This window comes from Malus sylvestris, chromosome 11 (assembly GCF_916048215.2).
Source record: "Malus sylvestris chromosome 11, drMalSylv7.2, whole genome shotgun sequence".
Taxonomy (NCBI): domain Eukaryota; kingdom Viridiplantae; phylum Streptophyta; class Magnoliopsida; order Rosales; family Rosaceae; genus Malus; species Malus sylvestris.
Genome location: NC_062270.1, coordinates 6930840 through 6953195, shown reverse-complemented (window position 1 = coordinate 6953195; position 22356 = coordinate 6930840). Strand labels below are relative to the sequence as shown.

Here is a 22356-nt window from a genome sequence, read left to right as displayed (position 1 = left end):
TTGGATGCCGGATCACGGCGTTCGAGGGTGGTCGATTTTGGGTGAAATTTCCCGACGTGATTTTGAAGGTTTTGGAAGTTTTTAAAGGTATAGACTCCTTCCCCTACTAATTTAGAGCTCGTAGGTGAAAATTTCGTGAAAAATGGTGAAGAATTGAGTGAGAATGGACGAGTTGCAGGTTTCCGGCGCCGGCGACACTGTGCCGGCGACGCGAGGAAGAAGAAGACGCGCGTGGGGGCGCGTAGGTCCGTGCCACCCACGGCGCATGGGGGTGCGTGGCAAGCCCAAAATTAATTCTAAAAATTTGTCGACGTCCGTGACGTCGAGTAGGTCATTGTGGTATATTCATGTATCCAAATTGAGCACCGTATGAGAAGTTATTACAAATTGTTGGTTATATGCTTTAAAATAACGTTTTTATAATTATTTCGCATATAGGTGATACCTATCCCGAGGACGAGCGCATCCAGGGACATCACGGGGGTTACGACCCTTCGACTTATCAGTGAGTGGGCAGTATTTTCTGTTTATACCTATATGCTATTGAAATTCCCATAAATTGAGTTTTTAATGAAAGTATGTTTCTAAAATGCCATGCATGCATAATATGAATGATATGAATGATATGAGTTATATGAATTGATAATTGATGCATATATATATATATATGAATTGGTGTTGTGGACGTACAGGTAAGTATCAGGTGAGTTTTATGTTATTCATGTGAATCATTGATGATGTATATTATGTTGATAGCTCATAACCTGCAATCATGGTGTTAGTACTAATATTATTCACCTCGCACCGCACGCTCACCTTGGATCCAAGTAGGTGCATGTCGTATAGACCATGAGAGGGTTCCGACTGATAGGTGACCTTAGATATGTGCACAGATTATTGATGAGAGAAGCACTAGAGCGTATTATTACACCATTCATGTCGTACAGACTACTTCAGGTAATTCCGACTTATATGCAGTGTAGTGTCGTACAAGTCACCAAGGTGACTCCGGTTAGATTGGATGTTGAGCTATAGAATTAACCGTACAGGACCAACTGCAGGGTCTCCGGTTAATTCATCATTTCACCTGATACATTGATGCATCATTCATTCTGTTTTTGAAATTATAACATGGCATACTTTCTGGTTTTTGAGAAAAAATGATGATTTGAGATTTATGAAAAGTAATATGCTATTATGCTATTTTTTGGGAAAGTATATAGGTTTTACAGCGATGGGTTAGAAATGTTTTAAATGAAAAGTTTTCGAAAAACTTTGTTTTACTGACCCACTCAATTTTGTTTTGTGCCCCTCCAGGTTCTAGATAGCAGAGCTTTGGTGGCCACGAGGAATCCAACGGTATTCTGATAGAATTCAAAAAAGTAGGACTCACCCTCGGGTGTTTCATCTTAGTAATTGTATTTTTAAAGCTTCTGAACTGTGTAAATGGTTACGTCACTCTCACGTGACGGCCAGCATGCCCTCCTTCGGGACGGGGTGTGTCATTATCGATATCGATAAAAATTGAATAAAAACCACGGAAATTGTAAGAAAAACTTAGAAATTTTTATTGAAACTTTGCAGGATGTTTATTTAGTCAATTATTTATTAGTTTATCACAAAAAATTGGAAGGAAATGCATTGCATGATAGATATAACTGATTTAAGTTGATTATATAGCGAGCTGGCAAACATTGTGAGTGTAGAAAATATGTAGTAATTAATGAAAGAAGTTTAAACACACCATAATCATTTATATATAATGAATTAGTACAATATTTTACACTTTATACATTACATGGTAAGATACATGAGTGACTTAGCAAGGTCTAAAATATCGATGATATCGGAAATATCGGTAGTCCAAAAACACAGAAATTTCGATGGAAATATTGAGATATTATGGATATTTTAGACCATGTATACAAGTACTTATTTTTTTTCTTTTCATACATTTTTTTAATTTTTGGCTGTCAAATAAGATGAATTAAAGAAAATCAAAAGACAAAAATTACAAGAAGTGTATAAGAAGTAAAAAAAGATGTGCGGTTAGCACACCCCTATAATAACACAAGTGAAAAGAGTTAGATCCTAAAACTGCCAAAATTTTATCTTGACTTTTATTGGTTGTCATATTTTCAAACATGAAATCATAAATAAATAAAATTAGTGGCAAATACCATATCAAAACAAAACAAAACGAAGATAGGGATTTGTGACATCTTCTAAGAAAATTAAAAATGCTACTAGAAGCTTAATATGTCACTTTTTAATGTACTTATTTTCCCTTTCGAATTCCTGCTTCCACGAGAACGCGTAATATGCAAAAGCCTTGCCAAATTTCTGTGAAATCTCTCATTTTTCGACTCCGAAAAGAAAACGAGGAGCTATCTGTAGTGCATTGTAGTCCATGGACCCCTCCATCTTATATACACACACGTATGGTCACTTGTAAGAGATATTCTTGGATACAACCGATGATATCTCTGCGCTTGTCCCTTTTTTAATATTGTAATTTAACAGAAATAATTTAGATTTGACAACCCCACTAAATTCGCAACGGAAACATTAGTGGAAAATAGCCGAGGACAGCGAGTAATTTGCCAAAAAATAAACAAACAATAGCAATTAATCATTTGGTGCTGCAGAACTAAGGAAAGACAGTGGGGAAAGGAAAGACGGAGTGGGGAGGAAGACGGTAGAGAAAATTTGGGAAGAGAAAGGAAAGACGGAGTGGGGAGGAAGACGGTAGAGAAAATTTGGGAAGAAAAAGGAGAGAGAGGGGGGAGGAAAAAAAAATGAACCATCAGATTAATTTCATGGTGTATATTAATTTCATGGTGTATATTAATTAGTAGGAAAAACAACTTTGAGAGTTAAGAATATAAAAAATAATAAAAGATTATACTTAAGACTTTGCCATGTGACGAGTTTTGATTTAACGGTTGACTGTAGTGCTACTGGGCAAGATACAATGACAAGCGAAACCCCGCCCAAGTTTTCCTCGCAGAAGAGTGGTGAAATGTCAAAGAAGAATGGACAAAACTAGAAACAAAGCATCCATGAAACTACACAGAATATATGCCAAGTGTGATAATTCTTATCTTCTAACTAATCACACCTTTAACAACTATAATAGTCAAAACACTAGCTAAATGAGTCGGGCAACTGCTGACATGGAGTTTGCGCTGACTTGTCATCTGAGATGGCTGTATGATAGTACTCTTTCAGAAAGATGGGGGATCAAGATCAACTATTTGTACGCTGTAACTACGGGTATGGGATGTGTGTTAAGTAAAATAAGATTTAGCATGTTGGGCCAAGCATGCTTGTTCCTAGCCTTCGAGCCACGAGCCCAAGGGCGTGAAACGATGACTATTTTGGTTTTTTTTTTGTCAAAAAAATGAATTTTTCTCGGATCGTAAAGAGGTAAACATATTGATCCAAAAGACATCTTACATAAGGAAACAAACAAGAAACTTGATTCCTATGTATCAAAATACAAGAAAAAGAAACACCAAGACCAAATGCCAAAGTGGGAAAGAAAACTAGATACAAATTTAAATGAAAGAAGAGGGAGAAAACACCTATACAGTTTCAGTTTTTATTTCTTTTGGCTTCCAAGGATGATCCGTCTTGTAGCGTTTCCTGCGCATCATTGTCCATCCCTAGGCTCTTTAGTGCAGCCGCTTGAAGATAGAAGCCCGTTGGCCATTCGGGGTTTATTACTAGGGCTTGCATTGCATCTCCAAGAGCTTCTTGTGCCATGTCATTCATCAAGTAACATAAGCAACGTCGAGCAAACACCGTTGGGGATATCATTGTTCCACCATCAATGAACTGCAATAAGAAAGTAACGAAGATCCACTTAGGAGTAAGGTGAGAAGCATATCCAATCCTTGTAATCACGTAAGTTTACGGAAAGTCATATATCGCTAAACTTTCATCTAAATGAACGTGTTTCCAATGTCACAAGTATTGATCAATATGTATATGGATTCTGATGATAGAATTTATGACCAGCAGATTTTGTAAAGTTTGTGCCTTACTTCTGTGTAAGAATCTACAGCACTAGCAAAATCTTTTGCTCGAAATGCAGCATCTGCATGCTTCTTAGAATTCAACGTCTCTTGTATTTGATTTGTCCACATTTGGAAAGAAAGCTGCAGGTAACTTCAAAGTAAGCGCAGTGCATTACACAAAAACCAACATAAAAAGTAGCTCATACACATAACTGAGGCATAATATTGATGACCGAAATGAAAATAATAATGGCTGGTAGATGTCAGAAAAGAGAACACAGAAAAGATAGAATTAAGGATCACTGACTTCATTTGCAACCCCCTCATCATCCTTGTATCCAAGCTTCTCCAATATTTCATGTATTGCAGTAAGATCCAGTCTCGAGCAAGCTTCACCAAGAGGTGACAACAATGTCTGATTTAGAAGCGCATTTCCATGTGGAATACCCATCAAAACATACGATGGAACCTGCTACAAACCACTACATGAGATGACATAATACTGTCATAGTATTCTATTTGTAGGGTTACTGCAAAATAGGTTTGCAAAACAGAGAGAAGAAATCAAATCATTTTTGCATCAGTGCACCTCAGTTTCTTTTTGAAGAGGAATGAGGGCAGTCACAAGAGACTTGGCATTTGGCCTCTCACGAGGTTCATACTGCAAGCATCGTGAAGCTAACCTCACCAGCTCAGTTCCATCATCATTTGAGAAATGACCTTCCAAGCATGAGTCCATCAGCATCAAAAAGTTTTTGCCCCGTATCAGGTCAAGTGCCTTCCAAAAAGAAAATCAGTGATTGTTAGCCAGAAGCTTCTTAACATGACAATCTTGTTTCAATGGAATTGTAATTACCATCTATTTCATAAAAATTATACGCCAATTATATAATCAGGAAATTCTGCAACACTACCAGATAGATTTAACTTTCAGGATGTTGAGAAAAATGAGCAACCATCCACCAGAATTATACCAAAGAAAAGAAAAGAAAAGTTACATGGCTAGGGGGGATATGTTTTCCACTGAGCAGATCGAGCAAAAGGGTCCCAAAGCTGTAAACTAAACTTTCTGGTATCACTCTTCCTGCCAAACAGAGATAAGAATAAGCTTCACTAAAGACGTTTATCGCCTCAATAAATGTGTTCAAACTCATGCATAAAAATATAGAAGCATTAAGCCCTTTCTGCTCGTGCAAATGCTACCAGATCCCTCTTAATGTATTTATGTATTTAATGCTAGTAAGTTGAAAATTAGCAATCAATACAATAGCACAACTAAAGACTTGACGTGTTCAAAACTTATTTCTTTGAGGGGATAAAGAAATATGCAAAAGAGATCATGAATAACAGTTACACATATCCAGCCCCCAAGGCCACTACTCCGGCAGCCCTAGTTGAATAATCAGTATTGGTGGCGACTTTTTAACTCACTAAGATAAAATGCATTAAAAGGAATTCCAGTCACTCATTAGTTGAGGTTTGTGTAGCATCCTCACTAGTTTTTCCCCTCCAGTTGTTTTGCATAAAGGAGAATCTTTGAAGAGAGAGACACAAATTTTCACTCTGGGAAAAAATATGACCTTCAGAATTTACATTGGAAGATGAGACAAAACTATGTTCATGGGGAGGAGGCAAAAACAGGAAGATAAATGGGGACCATGGGGTAAATCACATGGGAAGATAAAGATCATTTTTTCCTCTCACTTTACCCTCATCATCCTTCCTCCTATTAAATGTAGTGTAAGTCTGATAAATATTGTATCCCATCAGCTGAAGAAATGAACGTATTAATTACCTGTCCTCAAGTACTCTGGAGGGGTGAAAGCCAGGTTTGTACTGTAGCTCTTGCCGTCTTTGCTATTCTTCATCAGGCCAAAGCAGGAGAGCCTGGGATTCGCATCCTGCACGTCAAGTACTCACCAATGTAACGAACTACCAACAAAAGATTACAACAATTTCAAAAGGATCAAAAGCTGCTACCTGATCAAAGAGGACTCTATAAGCATTCAGATCATGGTACAATGCCTGCCCTTCACTGCTGCAATACTCTAAAGCTTGCGCAAGATACAAAGCAACTCGCAACCTCATCGCCCATTTCATCGGCTGAGCCTCCCCTACAACATTTTAATTCAACCAATCTAATCAATTTCTGAACTCTTCTTTATTTCAGCTCAAGTAAGCCATAGTTGAATTTGACTACTTCAACAAATGCACTAAAAGTTGACAAAATCTCGAAAACAATCCAAATTTAGCAAAACCAAATCAAGATTAAAACCGAAAAGGATTTTTATATTAGAGGGTAATTTACAATGAAAGAGATGCTTAGAGAGAGTTTCATTAGGCATAAACTCAGCCACAAGCAATCTCTCATCGCCCTCACAGCAACACCCGATCAAATTCGCCAACCGCTCGTTCCTCAGCTGCCCCACAGCTCTAGCTTCCTCCTGCAACCAACCAAACCCGCCCCATACTTTCAAACATAGAATCCCAAAAACAGAAACCAAAAAGAAAAAATGCAAAATTTAGTCAACTTGCAAAATTACCAGAAATTGGCGCGAATCAGGCCAAGCTGATCGGTTGAAGCGCTTAACGGCGATCCACCGGCCGTCTTCGAGCTTCCCTTTGTATACCACATTGGGAGCTTTCTCCCCGTGCTCGGAGACGACGTTCTCCGACGAGAATGCTGACGTGGCAGCTTTCAGTTGGTCCAGGCTGAACTCGCTGAACACAGGCAGCATGTCCTTCTCATTATTTTTGTTCCCATTCTCTGCAGCTCACAGAAAAAAAGAAAAATATGAAATTTTCTCGGGAAAGTGACGGAAAATAAAAAAACTTGAAAACTTGAAAACATGAAAAGAGTGAAAACAAGAAAAGCTCACCTGGGTCTGAAGGGTCGTCGAGATTGGATTTGATATTGGACGGCCAGAAGCAGAGGGAAAACTTGGAGCAACGAGCTCCCATTGGCCGATGAATCCAATCCTAGAGAGAGAAAACAGCTGGAAATACCTCTGTGTGTGAGTTTCTCTCTCTAGAAAGTTAGACCTCTGTCACTTTCCTGGGGACTTAGAGAAAGGGTTTGACAAGGGTTTTTGGAGAGAGAGAGAGAGAGATGGAGTGAATGATGAATGGGGTAAGGAAAATAATGGGAGAATGGAGAAGAAGAAAAATGGATTCAAGTGAGGCTGCATTTTTCATTTTTCTATCTTTTTATTTTTAATTTCTGGGGTGTTTGGAAGGAGAGAAAGTGAGAGAAAATTATTTAACCCCAAAAGTAACTTTTTGGATCCAATGTTTTCTTCGTTTTTCTGTGTTTCTTTCTCTCACCACTCCGTCTTGCTTTCCCTCGTTTTCTGCATCTCTTTCTGGCTCATCGTTTTTTCTTTTCGTTTTTAATCTTTTGCCCTTTTGCCCTTTTGCCTTTTATCTGTTTAATCATCGTTTTCGTTACTTTTTTCCTCTTTTGCTTTGATTTTTTTTTCCTTTTGCTTTTCGTTTCAATAAAATGATATTCTAGATTGGTCTAATAAACAAAAGAACAAAACTGGAATTCGAATTTAGTGCAAAGGCATCAACCGACTTAATTTATACTAGTTTTTATGCATGGGCAACGTGCTACGCGTGATTTACACGTTTTAAATGAATAATATTAGATCATGTTAGAAGAAACCGATCATAAACTAATTAAAGAAATTGAATCAATATAATAAAATCGGTCTTTCAATTTCGATCTACATTCTATTGAATTTACATTACTAATAAAGAAAATAATATTTAATAAATTGATTGAATCACATTATTACTAGCCCATTGTAAGGTACTAATTATAAAAATAAAAATAAAAAACACTAAAAGTTCAATATTAAAAACACGTTTATATGACAAAAAAAAAACTTTTGCCACATTTGATACATATTTTGAGCTGTTTTGGAAGTTTTTTATTTGAGGGGCATTTTTGTCCAATTTTTTTGGTGAAGCATGTGACCCCAAAAAACCACTGTTCGAAAGCCCTGCTGACTTTATATATAGATCTGTGTTTTTTGTCTTAATGTTTTTTCATAATATGTACAAATGAGGAATCTAAATCTTTAAAACAATTAAACTGAGTAGTAAGTATCGGCTTTTTATCCAAAATGATCTCTGAGATTGGCATCACTCTTCATTTTGGATCAAATAAGGAGTTGTGATAATCTCGATGACCATTTTAGCTAAAAAATTGTAAGTCAAACTATTTTTGCTATGTTTGGTTTTGATTTAGTTCTCGCTTTTATCTACGATCCATTTATGAAATTCAAGTATCTCTCACTTGTTAGAAATAAGTAACTTGAAATGAGGTCAAAGATTCAACAAATGATAAATGACATTAGTGGAATTGTAAACCAAAATAAATGTGTGGCGTGAATTGACGTTTGCGGGTCTACAATTTAAGTAGTTATTAAGAGAATATTATCAAGGAATCTACTTTTCTAGATTTGTGATATAGCAATCATATCGTTCATCTATATTACAACATATGAACGGATAACATTACGTAATCGTATTTCCATTACTTATAAAATTTCACATTGCTTTCCCAAGGATAATCAAAGAAGTGAAATTGGACAGTTCAGCAATGCAAATAAACAACACAATTAGCCACAACTTGGTGCTCATAAATTATGAAACTAAAAGCATGATGCAGTGTGATAGCCAGACATGCCTCAAATGATGAAGAAACCACTCAACTTGATTTCAGGATCCTCTTGACCAACTTTTCCACCTCCTCTTGTGCACAAATAAAGGTTGTATAATTGATGTTATTATTATATAAAATAGATTTTTGCAGCCTTAATTATCAATACACTAAAGATTTCAGTGTGGGGATCGTTCCATTATGTGGTAGTAATTTGAGTCTATATTTGATGATATTTTAACTTTATAATATTATGCTTTAATTATGAATTATTTGTCAATATTATAATATCTGAATTAGTAATATTACATAACAATATAATTGTTGTGCTCCAAATTACAGCATAAATGCAGAAATACTTTATCTGCAAAACCATCATATAATGTACCTTTTTTTTAAAAAAAAAAAGAAAAAAGGGAACAACTGCAATCCACACTTCCAAGGGGGCGAGAAGATTTACAAATGCATTTCGCCTCTCCTTAGCCATGATCATATGATTCCCTAGCGTAAAAAATCGAACTCAAAATGTGTCGTATGGAATACGGACCTAGAATTCGTCCCCAACTACCGGTCACCCCTTGATGATTTACAGTGTACCATTTAATTGATGTTGAGTTTGTATATGTATATTTATTTATTCATAGTATGTATCTTTTTTTTTTTTGGAACAAACGATAGTATCTACATTAAAGGAAAATTGGTAAGCTTAGCCTCATAATAAGTTAACAATAATATGGTTCAAATTGGCCTTTAACGAGAATCAAACTTACATTTAACGAGAATCAAACTTATATACTATGACTTAAGTTATGAAATATCAATTATATCATCAACAATTATTATCATAACAAATAAACAATAACAAATAAACTAGTAATGCTACGTGATGATAAATATAATTGACATGCTATAAAATTTCTCAATGAGCTCAATATTTGGGAAGCATGAGGAGAAACGTAAGCTCTTTTATCGTCTTATGAAATGTACTTAATTATATTAAATCCTATATTGGGATGCAAGACCATGTTAGCTTATGGACCACATACATAATAACATATTCGACAAAGGGTGCCCTGACCAAGGACCATACCAATTCACTCATCTACTTCACTATTTATATATTTTTTCTAATTTGGTTGGTGCATATCATTAACTAAGATAAGATCCTAAGGATTATGTACCTAAAAAACTCAATCTCAACACATTAAGACCGTTTAATCCAAAGCAAGAAATTAAGTGGGTTGTTATTCACACTTCTGAGAAGTCATCATCTATTTCTTTTTTTCTTTTGTTTTTTAAAAAGAGGACTAGTTGGCAGAGAAGTTACGGCAACTCATCTTTTTAGGGGTCGGAAAAACTTATAGAGACATTTCAGTCTCCTCCTAGCCACAATCGGGTGATTCATCAGCATTGGAAATCAAATTCATAACGTGTTGTGTGGAACACGAGCCTGAAATTCACATCGTCCATTTCTTTTCTAACAATTCAATGAATGAGTGAACCACAACTAATATACAAATAACGTTTTTAAAATGTCAATAACAACTCTCAAACTTAATCATTTTTTTTGTTATTTGTTGATTACTGAGGAATCTGAATGGAAAAACAAGTTTAGCGACTTACAAATCAATGACAAACAATCAATTTTGGTTATAAAATCCGGCATCAACGTCAGTTTATTTTGCATTATTCGTCGCACTGTGTCGACTTCAATAAAAATACACAAGACTTATGCTAGCTACCGCGTGGCCAAATTCTATTGGAGCTGTGCTGGAAACATGTAAAAGTTTCTCCACGTCACCCATGTACACCAGCACAAATGATTGGTCTTTTTTCTTGGATCTTTTGTCCAAATCTGTTAAAGGTGTTAGCAGACATCATGAACACAAGATGATATGAGAATCCACTCATAGAAAAACAGGTGGTTGGACTAGGACATTCACAAATTTGGAAATTTTGAATTCTGAAAAATAAATCAATCTCCACACCAAAATAAAGAAGTTCGAATTTTTATGAATTTTAATTTTCTTGTACTGTTTATTTCCAAATTTTGTTCAAAAATTAGTGGAAATTTTTATCTCGTATAGTTGGATCAGGTGAACTTTCTGATCCCTGAAAAATGAGTGAGACTCTTGCATTGAGTTTGTGCACACATAGAGAAAGTGGTAGAGGTGAGACTCTTAACAATCCAAGTGATCTCAATTGTAGTGATTATACCACGTAGTTTATTAGTTGTAGTTCAAGGACAACAACTCAATTTCGACACTTTTCAACGAAACTAGCATTGAGTGAAACAAAAAAAAACGAATGAATGAGATCAGAAATAAAAAATATAATAGTTAGTAAAATCAAATTTAACGACTAAAACAACTATAACACTGAGCGCTACGTAATATAAAAACCGACCCTAAACTAAAACGACTAAAATCACGATTTGTCCTTCGACAAAATGAAAGCACTTTAAAAGGAAGTCAAGTGGTGGCGTTCCTGAATGGGCATCAAACAAGAAGCATTATTAAATTGCATAATTGGGTGATGCCAGCCCTAATTTCCCAAGGAGATTTTAGTATGTCCCCTCCTCCTCTAGTTAATTTGACCTTAGATAACACTAAGCCATGTTGCCCTAGGTCCAATGGTCTCTCTCATCCCTCCCATTCTTCACCCACACAACCTGTTTCAGTGTTTTGTGGACCAAATTTCAAGCAATCTTTAAGCATGACAACCTGGTGCTCCAACACAATGACTTGGATATCATCCATAATCCGTCACCGCTTTACTCGATTCTACAATCCATATCTATGATGAAGATGATGAGAATAATAACAGGCGACTCCAAGGCAACAAGGTTCCGCTTTCATATTCATTTTCATTTCCAAAAATAATACGGATCAGGTTTATCCGCCTCGCTAAACAACGGAGAATGCATCTGTTGAAACAAGTTAGAATTCTTAACAGCAGCAAAGCCATCTTCAGCATGTGCTGCTCATCCATGTACCATATACTGCTAACTATGTTCCTATCTCGAAACTTTTTGATCTATCTGTCCTGTGTTTCAATTTACAAGGGAAAGGTCAAACAGAACGGGGCGACAATAAATCTTTACTCATTTTCCGGACTCAAGTGGTAATGTTGGCAGAATTTCCGTTAAGGAATTTGTCAAGTTCTCTGTTCTTGCTATCCTTCTCTCTGGTGCTCATCGGTAGTAGTGGTTGAGGTGTAGATCGATCAGGCAAATCTGCGGAGGATAAGAACTGAGTTGGCAGACACACAGCTTTGGGTATTCTAAAAAATTTGACAATTACTGCTTACTGAAAATTCTGCTTTGTTCTAAATATACCAAGGATATGAATAACTTAAAAATGGAATCGATACATCATAATGATATAACTTAAAAATGGAACCGAGAACAAAATTTGACCTAAGAGTTGTTCGTCTAGCGGTTAGGTCCTTGGTTTGCTCCCAAATGATCGGGGTTCAACTCTCTCACGCAATACCCACCTAGCTAAATGCTAGAGTTTCTCGCTCCCCAAATGTTGACTTCCCCCACCGATGTGGGACTGCCAACAAGCTTTGGGTATTCTAAATGATTTAACAATTATTGTTTACTAAAAATTCTACTTTGTTCTAAGTATACCAAAGATATGAACAACTTCAAAATGAAATTGAGACACCATAATGATATAACTGAAAAATGGAATCGAGAACAAAATTTGACCTAAGAGTTGTTTGTCTAGTGTTCAGGTCCTTGGTTTGCCCCCAAGTGGTCTGGGGTAACGTGTCATTTTTGCTTTTGGCTTTCTTCACTTTCGCTTTTGGCTTTCTTCCTAAGTTTGTACTGCTTTCAAAAAGAAGCAAACCAGTTTTCCTCACCGGTGCTGCAAAGAAAACCAGTTTCATACGATTTCTCAACGCATCCCAACCATTCCAATACACCCCCATGCGGGCACTCCTAACAAAAGCTAGCACACTGTCACTATTTCAGCCTTTTGGACATCTTTGTTCCGACTTCCATCACTATTGCCTACTTCACGAGTCGTTTTACTATACAACAATGTACATTCACCTGTTAAGTTGCCTTAATCTATCAAACAGATACTTAATCATTAAATTCAGCAATGTATGTCATGCTTGTGTTGTTGCTTCACACCCAAGATTCATGCAGGCCCCCTAGATTAGATTGTGTCCGTCCTGGCGTCTCTTGTGTGTGCAACCACGTGTGCAATGTTCCGTGAGCCCACGGGGGCTCACGCGTGAGAGAGAGAGAGAGAGAGAGAGAGAGAGAGAGAGAGAGTTTATTGAAATTCAAGTGAAAAGCAACATACTATTCAGTTACTATATGCACATTTACATAGATTAAACACTTTCACTCACAATACATATGAATTGCTTCATATTTTGCTTCTGACATTTACTGATCTGCGAAACTGACTCCTGTTGTCTTCCCGGGGATCATGAATCAAAAAGCAATACAAGTTAAGGCGCCAACTGCAGATTTTGTACAATGTTAACCCGGGCAAATGAAGATATACTGTAACGTCAAGAGGAAATCACTGTAAAACTAGACCCTCCCAACTGGAGACAGCGGGGGATATGAGGCATATCTTGCAGGAACTTCCCCTTCCATTTGATTTGGAGCACTTAATCCATCATTTTGCATTAACATCGTTTCCCCAAAAGGTTTTTCTTGTAGCGAGTTCCTTAACCCGGAGAACTCACATAGATTCCGACTATCTAATACTGCTATACAAATAGAGAATGCTTGCAAGACTGAGAGTGAAGGATTGAACTCAACTGAATAGATCCCATCTTTGAATGGGGCCAAACTAAAAGCAGGCTGGTTTTCTTGGATTCCTCCCTGTGGATATGAAATAAAGCAAAGGGCACAATTAGCTGGAGTTTATAGAGGAAAAAAGATCGTCACCATGGCTAATGGAAAACACCATACCTCAGAAAAAAGCTCAAACCGATCTGGGATGTGGCGAACTTTATGTGAAGTCAATTTCTCGCTGACTTGATTCTGATTGTCAAATATCCTAAGTTTGCAACCCAAATCCCAACCTCCACAGTCACATGATCCCCCTGAACTCCAACGTTCAATCAGTGATGATGGTCCTCCGTTGCTTGGTAGACTATGGGTACCACTAGGAAGTATCACTGTTGTGCTACTAAGGCCTTGAGTACCAACAAAAGGCTTACCATCTACAGCTTCCCCAGAATAAGAATGGCGTCTTACCCTTGACAAACACTCATCTGAACCAACCGCAGGAAAGATAGTACAGTTATCCCTGTCATGCCAAACTGCAGTAGACTGCTGATTGATCTTTTTCGGGATTTTGACAACAGCAGCGGCAAGCTCATCATTTGGCTGGAAGTCTGAGGTTTGACAATCTCCCTGTCTCAGGTTTACAGAGAATAAAACAAACTCTCTTACGCTAAAGCCATCCAATCTGACCAAATTGGGAAACTGAGAATCAGCAACCTTCATTTGAGCAACAACATTATGGACATAGTCATGACTCTTGCTTTTGCTGCCTTGATGCATCCAAGTTCCTATCTTTTTCTTGACGTCCCGGAAGCTGAAGAATGTGTAGACGCAGCTGCAGTCATCATTTTTGGAGGCATTTAACTTCTTCATTGTGGCTGCAAGTATGTTAATGTCATTCTCAACCGCAAATGTGAACAGGGGCTGGCCATTCTTAACTGCAACTCGTAGAAGAGCTTGAACTGCAGCGGATCCACTCTTCTTGACCATAGCTGACTCATTGACATTAATTGTCCTACAACCAGTCATACCTAGTTTTACCTTCCCTGGCTGCTCAGACAAAGAATCCACACGACCCTCAGATGATTTGCGCACCTTATTTTTTGATATGGAACCTTTCTCTGATGACTCCACTACGTGATGGCAGTTAGCCACCTTTGGCTTCAGCAGCGGATCCAGTAACCTTCTCAGAGGGCTCGACTTGGCTCTGCCAGTGGCATTGGACTTATCACCATCTGCAGTATCCGTGAAAGTGGAAGTCACAGTGTTCTCGGAACCAGGGTTGGCCGAAAAAGATGTTGAGCTCAGCTGTTGTACATCTGAACAGTCCTTGGAACTGGAACTCTTGCCCGTCTTGCCCACACCAATGCTAAACCGGCGAAACGGTGAAGTGCTCCTTACTTTTTCAGCAATTGCTTTGCTTGGTTTCAGTTCCAATCCTTTATAAGGCTCACTTATAGTTGAAGATGTGGATGCAACAGCTGTTTTTTTCTCTTCTACTTTTATGCCTCTCGATGAGCTTGTTCCTGTTTTAAATGATTGTGTTGCTGAACTAGGTACACTAGATTGCAATCTGATACTCGTAGCATCTGTAGAGCCAAGCTGTTTTACCTGAGAGTGTTGACTTTCAGCTTCAGAAGAAAAAGGGCACGAGTTTGACAAAACAGTTCTGAGCTCTGCATGACAGGCCTCCTTAGGTCTATCTGAAAATCTTCCTTGGGTTGCTTTTGCTTCTCTTTGATGAAGCAGTTTTATTGAATCAGATAGGTTGGAAACACCAGAATCTTTGTTTGCAGGAAAATCTCTTGGCAAAAGCAGAACAACTTTCTGGCATCCTTCAGGGATATCTCGTTCAGAACTTTCTGAATAAGATTTATCTAAGTTCTCTGATTTCTTCATTAATTCACCATGAGCTGCAGTTTCATGAGGGCCACTCCGCAAAACTCCTTTTTTTGGTTCACTCTTTGGGTCAGAATCTTTTCTTATGTACTGTTCCACCTTGATGTCTGGGCGGTTTTTGCATAAAGACTTATCTGTTCCAATAAAATTTTCCAGCCCATTCAAGGTGCTACTCCCGCCAGCTTTTAGATCTTTAAACGTTTCAACCGTCTCTCTAAAACTGTTGACAACTTCAGAATGGACTTCTATTGGAGATTTGATGAAATGAGATTCCAGTGAAGGACGATGCACCCTCGGTTGAGCAGGAGAACAACTATGGCCTCGGCTAGAATGGGTTGATGATTCATCCGTCGAAAAACATGAGGTTGTATTACTACTTGATGGTGAATTCCTGCTACTTCTGTATGGCATCTGTTTATGTCTATGCTGCCATTTTTCTAGGCGCCCCCAGTCTAGGACACCTACATTTAAAACTTTCTCCTGAAGGTTTTTGCCTCTCTCAAGGTAACTTGGCAACTTGGACATGTACTTAACAAGTTCCTCTTCTTCACTCTTCTTTCTATCAATCCCCTGTTTTTGGCGGTTCCCAGTAGAATTAGGTGGAATACCGTTTACATCTTTTGTAATCTCATAATGAAGATCAGCATAGGACAAACTAACCTTTCTTGATTTGGACTGCTCTTCTTGGTTTATGCTTGCAGTTGTTGGACATGATATGCTTCCAGACGTTCCAGAAGATTGTTGATCGTTGGAATTCCTTCTGGATTCTCTGCAGCCATCCATGGTAGTATCTGCTATGTCGTGGTTTATCATACGTGAATACTCTTGCTAAACGGAAGCTCCATATGTTTCTTATTCAGCTGCACGGTTGCACTGATTCATAAGAATGCTGGCCAATCTGAGAATAAAAACAAAGAGAAAGTTGAATACAGAAGCCCTAAAATTTAAATACTAAAACAAGGTTACTCAAATTAAAAGGAAGGTAATGACACCATGAATACTACATGTATAGACATGCTAAGTACCGTTCCTTCTCACTAACTATATTCGTTCATCGACATCTGAAACTTTACCCTTCCCACAAATCAAGAAGCAAAGCAACAAAGTCACAGCATTTTTAAACAAGAAATAAACTAAGTTTAAGTCTCCCTAGTAAAGCTACCTGAATAAGGTGGAGGCTCTCCCCGGTAACTTTTCCTCGACATTTTAGACTACAGTACTGTCATTTGGAGATAAACAACATTCTAATTGCAGTATTTACTACAAGTCTACACACAACCAAAACTCCGGAATCTATCACAAAAGAGATCCTATTTTCCAGAAAACTCCATAACAAAAAAACAGAAAACCTACAACACAACAGGTATCTAAATCTTGATCCCACACTTTAATTCCGACAAAGTAGCTAAAAGATCATGCAAGCAGTCAAACATAATAAGCTCTCAAATCTTACAGTCTCAAGGACAAAAATGGCACGAATGTATTCGTCCCCTCTGCTCAATAAAAGCTATCAACAATTGGGCAACTCAAAAATCTCACTTTCCTATCAGCAATATACATAATAATGCCTTCATATCGTAACTTTTCGAAAAATAAATTCCGAAAAATTATCATCCACACAACTCAATTGCCTTAAGAACAAGGCGAATCGACAGTGTATCAATTAAATTCATATTATTAAACAGAGCCTTTCATGCCACGAAACTGAAATCTCAATGCAACAAGACAATTGGGAGATGCATATTGACAAACAGGGAAAGCAGATAAGCAAATTCAAAACCAAGAGCTTCGGTGGTCCATGGAAATTTGAAACTCCAATCTCAAAAATCATGATAAGGTAAAAACGACCTGTTCTCGGAGTCACTGTCGCCGCTAAGCCTAGCGGAAACGACAAAGCTCGCCAGCTATGCCACAATCAGAAGGAGCACTCTCAAATTTCAAAATCTTTTACACACGTCTGCCCCGTTTGGCAATGAGAAGGAAATCACAGGGGAAAAGGAAGGACACAATGCTGAAAAGGTCAGATTTTTCTCACTTTCTCAGCTGCCAAACAGTGAATATCGAAACCCCATTTGGCAATTGAAACGGAATCTCAGCATAAATAAAAAGGAAATCTTTTTCTCTCAAAATAGCAAATTGAATATCTTTCAACCGACAATTTCCGAGCAGAAGAAAAACGGAAACTTGAAAACAAACCGGCATTTAAACAAGGAAACAGCAAGAAAATTTACATACATTATCTCGGTAAACAAACGAAAAACAAAAAAAAAAGTCTCGTAATTTCTGACTCACACGAGTAGCATCGTATGCGTAGTACTCACCGGAGTGAATCTTTGGTTCGACGCACCGCCGTTAACGGGAACCGCGACGGGCTCGAGGGCATAGCAGTAAGTGTCGGTGGATCATTGGTCTGTGTGAGCAGAAAGGTAGCAAAAAAGCAGAGAAATCAAAGGCGGAGAGGAATCATTAGGTCAGCAGCCTCGTAATCCGAAATGCTTGCGTCTTTCTCTTCCCCAAACTCCAACGCCTCTCGGAAGCTCAGAGGAGAGAGAGAGAGAGAGAATCTGGAGTTAGAGTGAGAGTGTGTGGTGGTGTTTCTGGCTGGAGCTGATTTTATTACCGTAAGGTACAATCAGTCAAAGCTTAAGAGAGGGAGGGAGAGGGGAATTTGATCCAACGATTATAATTATTATAATCATAAAAAGATTCTTTATTTGTAACCGTTAGATCAAAATCTAACGGTTCGTATTATTGGATCAGAGGATCCAAGGATTTGCCTCGGAGGTGATCCAATTCCAGGGGGAGGGAGAGAGGGAGGCAATCGTTTTCATTGGACGGCTGAGAGGAAGACCGGGTGATCGTGCGGTCGCATCGGATAACCTCCTAAGAGAGAGAGACAGTATGTTGCTGGGTCCCACTCTGAAATGCATTATTATTTTATTTGTTTCTAATACTTTTCCACCTGTTGATCTCGTCTCGTATCATGAAGATTTTCATTATAAAGTTTGATTAAAAACGGCGGGCCCAACTGACTTGGGTTGTAGAGGGTTTTTATTTATTTATATTTTATGGGAGAAGTGTTATTTACACTTTCTTTTTTTTTTCGAGATACTTTTTTTAATTAACAGTTGTTTAATAGAATAAATTAAAGATAATTAAATAAATAAATAAAATAAAAAAGGAAAGATTATAAAGACTGTGATAAGTAAGAATAGACCCCTCTAGTGATTGTTGTTTTTATTGGCTACATCTTTTCCAATTTTGACAAAAACATATATTCATTTCGGTTTTTCTCTTTACTTCGTTTTCTCTTGTGAACTTTTGTCTTTTAGATATTTTCTATGATTCCTTTAAAATTTTGACAATTGTAACGTTTTTACCTAATTATCAAAGTGTCTAACTTTGTGAACTTTTGTCTTTTAGCTATTTTCTATGATTCCTTTTTTTTTTTTTGAAAGCAAGTACGATATTCAATTCAAGATGGAACAACGTACAAACAAATGAAAAGGGTGCTAACAATGGACCTCGATAAAAACCTTTCCGGCACATAAAACCCGAATGAAGGGAAAAAGAGCGTCCCACACCAACAAAATTAAGAATTCAAATTATCTTCCAAAATTAAATCAACTATTACATCAGGGGGTTTTTCAAACCATGAAACTGATTCCTTTTAAAAATTGACAATTGTAATGTTTTTACATAATTATCAAAGTGCGTAACTTTGGCTTGATTTTAGTCGAGTCTTCCAAGTAGTTGCATTTTTAAACAATCTTTACTATTTGATTTTTTTAAGTTTACAATTCAATTTTATAAAGTTAATTTTTAATTTTTGAAATTACTCAGTAGTCTTATACTATTGTAAATAGCCGGGTTAAAATAGTTCTTTCACATGTACAAAATTTTTCTCTAACTTTCTAACACAAAGCCCTCCATGAACATGGTATATGCAGGGATTGCTCTCAACAAATATAGCTTATTCCCTTGTACTAGTAATTAATGTCATTTATACCTAAATAAACATCATTTGAGTAATTATGAAAAGGAAAATGCACAAACTTGGTTTTATTTTGATTACTTTTATTATTGTTACAGTTACAAAGAAGAGGAATGACTTTTATTATTGTTACAGTTACAAAGAAGAGGAATGCCAGTTATATTTTTTTATCTGGGTGTATTTTTACTCATCATCTCATTTATTATCATTGAAAGAGAATAAAATTTGATATTTGTGTCTATCCACTATACTAATATCGAAATTTAAACTCATTTAGCAGTGATAAATATGGTTGTGAACATCATCATCACTTGAGATTGGTGAACAAAAACATTCTCTTTTCATCTACCTTTTTTCGGAATGTGGATCCTCTCCAGATCCTCTTTGTAAGGATCATGGGGATCCTCCAATCACATTCGTTCATCGTATATCGTGCGATCAATTTTTGTCAGGTACTGTTTATATTCAATTTTAAATAAAAAAATTTATAATGATTTCTGATCGCATAATGTATGATGAACGAACATGGTTGGAGGATCCGGAGAGGATCTTCGTTCCTTTTTCCACTTGCATTTCTCATTCATTATGCGACATGTGTCATCCACTATCACTTGAACCTAAGAATTTAATGCGTTTAAAATTTGACAATTCATTTTTCATACATAGTTATATACCGCTCATAAATCAAATATAACTCATTTTCCTTTTTTATTTCTTACTAATTGTTTTTTTAATTCTTCTTAATAAAAAAAATGAATAAACCCTCAAAGGGATTCACTTTTTTTATCCAAAAAGATGTACCAAAAGATAAAAGGGGTATGCTTTTGAACCAGCGCCTGGGTTTAAAGCGACCACTTTCAACTAAAAAGGGGATCAAGGAGAGGAGTATTATAAAAAAGAATTAAAGTAAAAGGTGAGGATGTGATGATATGCAAAAGGAAGTGACCTCTTAAATTAATAGGAGAATATGCAGATAAAAAAGGAATTTCAGATACAAAGAGCATGATTATATTACAATGTAGAGTCATGGTTGTCACAATCAATGATTAAATGAATACTAGGGTTTATAATATAAGAATTATACGACCGTCTTTTTAATATTTTTTTAAAAGAACTGATGATTTTGTCACGGCAGTCTACTATTTTGAGGACTTGAAAGAATTATACAACCATTGAAGATATCATTTCAACTTTTCACATTGAGCTCTACACTTACAAGTTGTTAATGGCTATTACTATTCAGTCTAACGACTTTCAGTCTTTATTTTTTGAAGAAGTTTCTGAATTATAATGGCATGGATGATAGTTTGTTGTGTTGATGAATCTAAAGAAGGCAAACCATATAGATAATTTGAAGTACAGTTACAAAGTATGAAGTATAATATGATATTATGGTATAACTCCATATAAAAAAAGAGTCAAAACAATTAATTAACATATTTTTTGTTAAACAAACTGAAATTAGAGTGGTCACTCAGTTATACGGTCTGATGATATTCCTCTTCACTTATAAGTAAGAGATCTTAGGTTCAAATCTATTGGATAGCAAATTCGATACCGAATTAGGTTGCCCATTGTGTGACTTAGCTGAACTCCGACTCCCCATTCTCTTAGTGTAAAAATATATTGTTGTACCAAAAAAAAATTGAAATTAGAGCAAGGATCCTATACAACTCCATATATTTTGTATAACCTAACAACTCATTAGGCCCGTTTTAGATTTAATCTAATCATCTGAATCGCTTATTTTGTAGTCATCAATCAAAGATCGTGCTTGCAAAGTCCACTCAAAACAGGAACTTATTAGTCATTGATAACTATCATGGACATTTTATTGTTTATTGACAAAGTTCTGCTTGTCTATTTATGTGGTCACAACTAGATGCCTAAATACTTTTCAACTTGAGTGAAAATTTGTAAAGATGATCTTTCAACGGTGTCTTCAAAACAATACGTTTAGATCATACGAAACAGGGAGATGATTTTCACGCATCCCTTTAAACCTCTCACACATATTCTCATTCACGCACCCTTGAATCAAATTAAAAATAAAAAAAATCATAAAACAGAAAACTTTCACCGGACAGTAACCCCCACCCCCTCCTCACTGACCACCGTCGAATCGCCAGCCAAAATGGGAAGTTTGTACTATAAAATTTTGAAATTATGTGGGGAAGATATTTATTGGGTTCAAATATATTATTTTGAAGTTAAATCTTGATCAAATTGTGCTATATAAAAAATAAAAAATTGCAAGAATTGTACCTTATAAAATATTAAATTGATTTAACAAGATACCCTTCCATACGAGGTAACATGATTCATCCCAAAATATAGATCCATCCATGTGCTAAATATTATTGCCAAATGGACCAAATAATACTCAATAATATTCAACAAATTTTAACTTTTATTATGATTGTTACCATTTAAGCGTTATTGAAATATGATTGAGGTTGAAAATAAAAAATAAAATTCAAAGTGCTAGTTGATAACAGATTGTAAAATGATATTATTGTACACAACAATTTCTTGGAGCTCATCATGAGTGCCTTTGCCCAATATTAACTTTGTTATTGGAATCCAAAGCAACTTGAAGTAGGAACTTCATGATCTGTGCGTCACAATTATGTGGTTCTTTGTATCCATATAACTTTCATCAAGGATACAACAACAACAACAAAGTTTTATCTTATTAGGTGGGATCGGTTGTATGAATTCTAGAACGTCATTGCACTTAGTTTTGTACAAAGTCTTTTATTAGCTCCAAATACCCATTTTATCCTAAGTCTCTATTTCATAATCACATCTTTTAACTAGATCATTTGTAGGTCTTCAGTTCACAGTGTCTAAACCACCTTAACTGATTTCTCTAATCTTATATGTTAAGTCAATTTTTTTTTTTATAACTTCACTTCTATTAAGTAATACTCCTCCTATAGTTATTACATTAGTTTAGTCCCAACGTTATGACTAAATAAATGTTTTACTATACTGATATTAGCATCAT

General features: G+C 36.5%; 2 protein-coding genes across 5 annotated transcripts; both read right to left on the bottom strand.

Annotated features, from left to right (window-relative positions):
• Positions 1-3422: 3422 nt before the first annotated feature.
• On the bottom strand, positions 3423-7402 carry LOC126589115 (serine/threonine-protein kinase BSK5-like). The gene is made up of 10 exons (XM_050254319.1): positions 6902-7402; positions 6566-6789; positions 6331-6466; positions 6003-6136; positions 5818-5923; positions 5021-5106; positions 4612-4800; positions 4330-4491; positions 4050-4163; positions 3423-3840 (listed from the first exon to the last, which is right to left on the bottom strand). The coding sequence occupies exons 1-10, from the start codon at positions 6981-6983 to the stop codon at positions 3598-3600; spliced, it is 1476 nt and encodes a 491-aa protein (XP_050110276.1). The 5' UTR covers positions 6984-7402; the 3' UTR covers positions 3423-3597.
• A 5565-nt stretch (positions 7403-12967) lies between these two features.
• Positions 12968-17983, bottom strand: LOC126589105 (uncharacterized). 4 transcript variants are annotated; one of them, XM_050254307.1, is made up of 4 exons: positions 17674-17981; positions 16013-16250; positions 13637-15922; positions 12968-13546 (listed from the first exon to the last, which is right to left on the bottom strand). In XM_050254307.1, exons 2-4 carry the CDS (start codon positions 16163-16165, stop codon positions 13250-13252), a joined length of 2736 nt encoding a protein of 911 aa, XP_050110264.1. In that variant the 5' UTR covers positions 16166-16250; positions 17674-17981; the 3' UTR covers positions 12968-13249. The 4 variants fall into 4 exon arrangements, with proteins under 4 accessions (XP_050110264.1, XP_050110261.1, XP_050110263.1 ...); XM_050254304.1 differs by having other exon boundaries at positions 13637-16250; positions 17674-17983; XM_050254306.1 differs by lacking the exon at positions 17674-17981 and adding an exon at positions 17201-17309 and having other exon boundaries at positions 13637-16250.
• Between the last annotated feature and the right edge of the window lie 4373 nt (positions 17984-22356).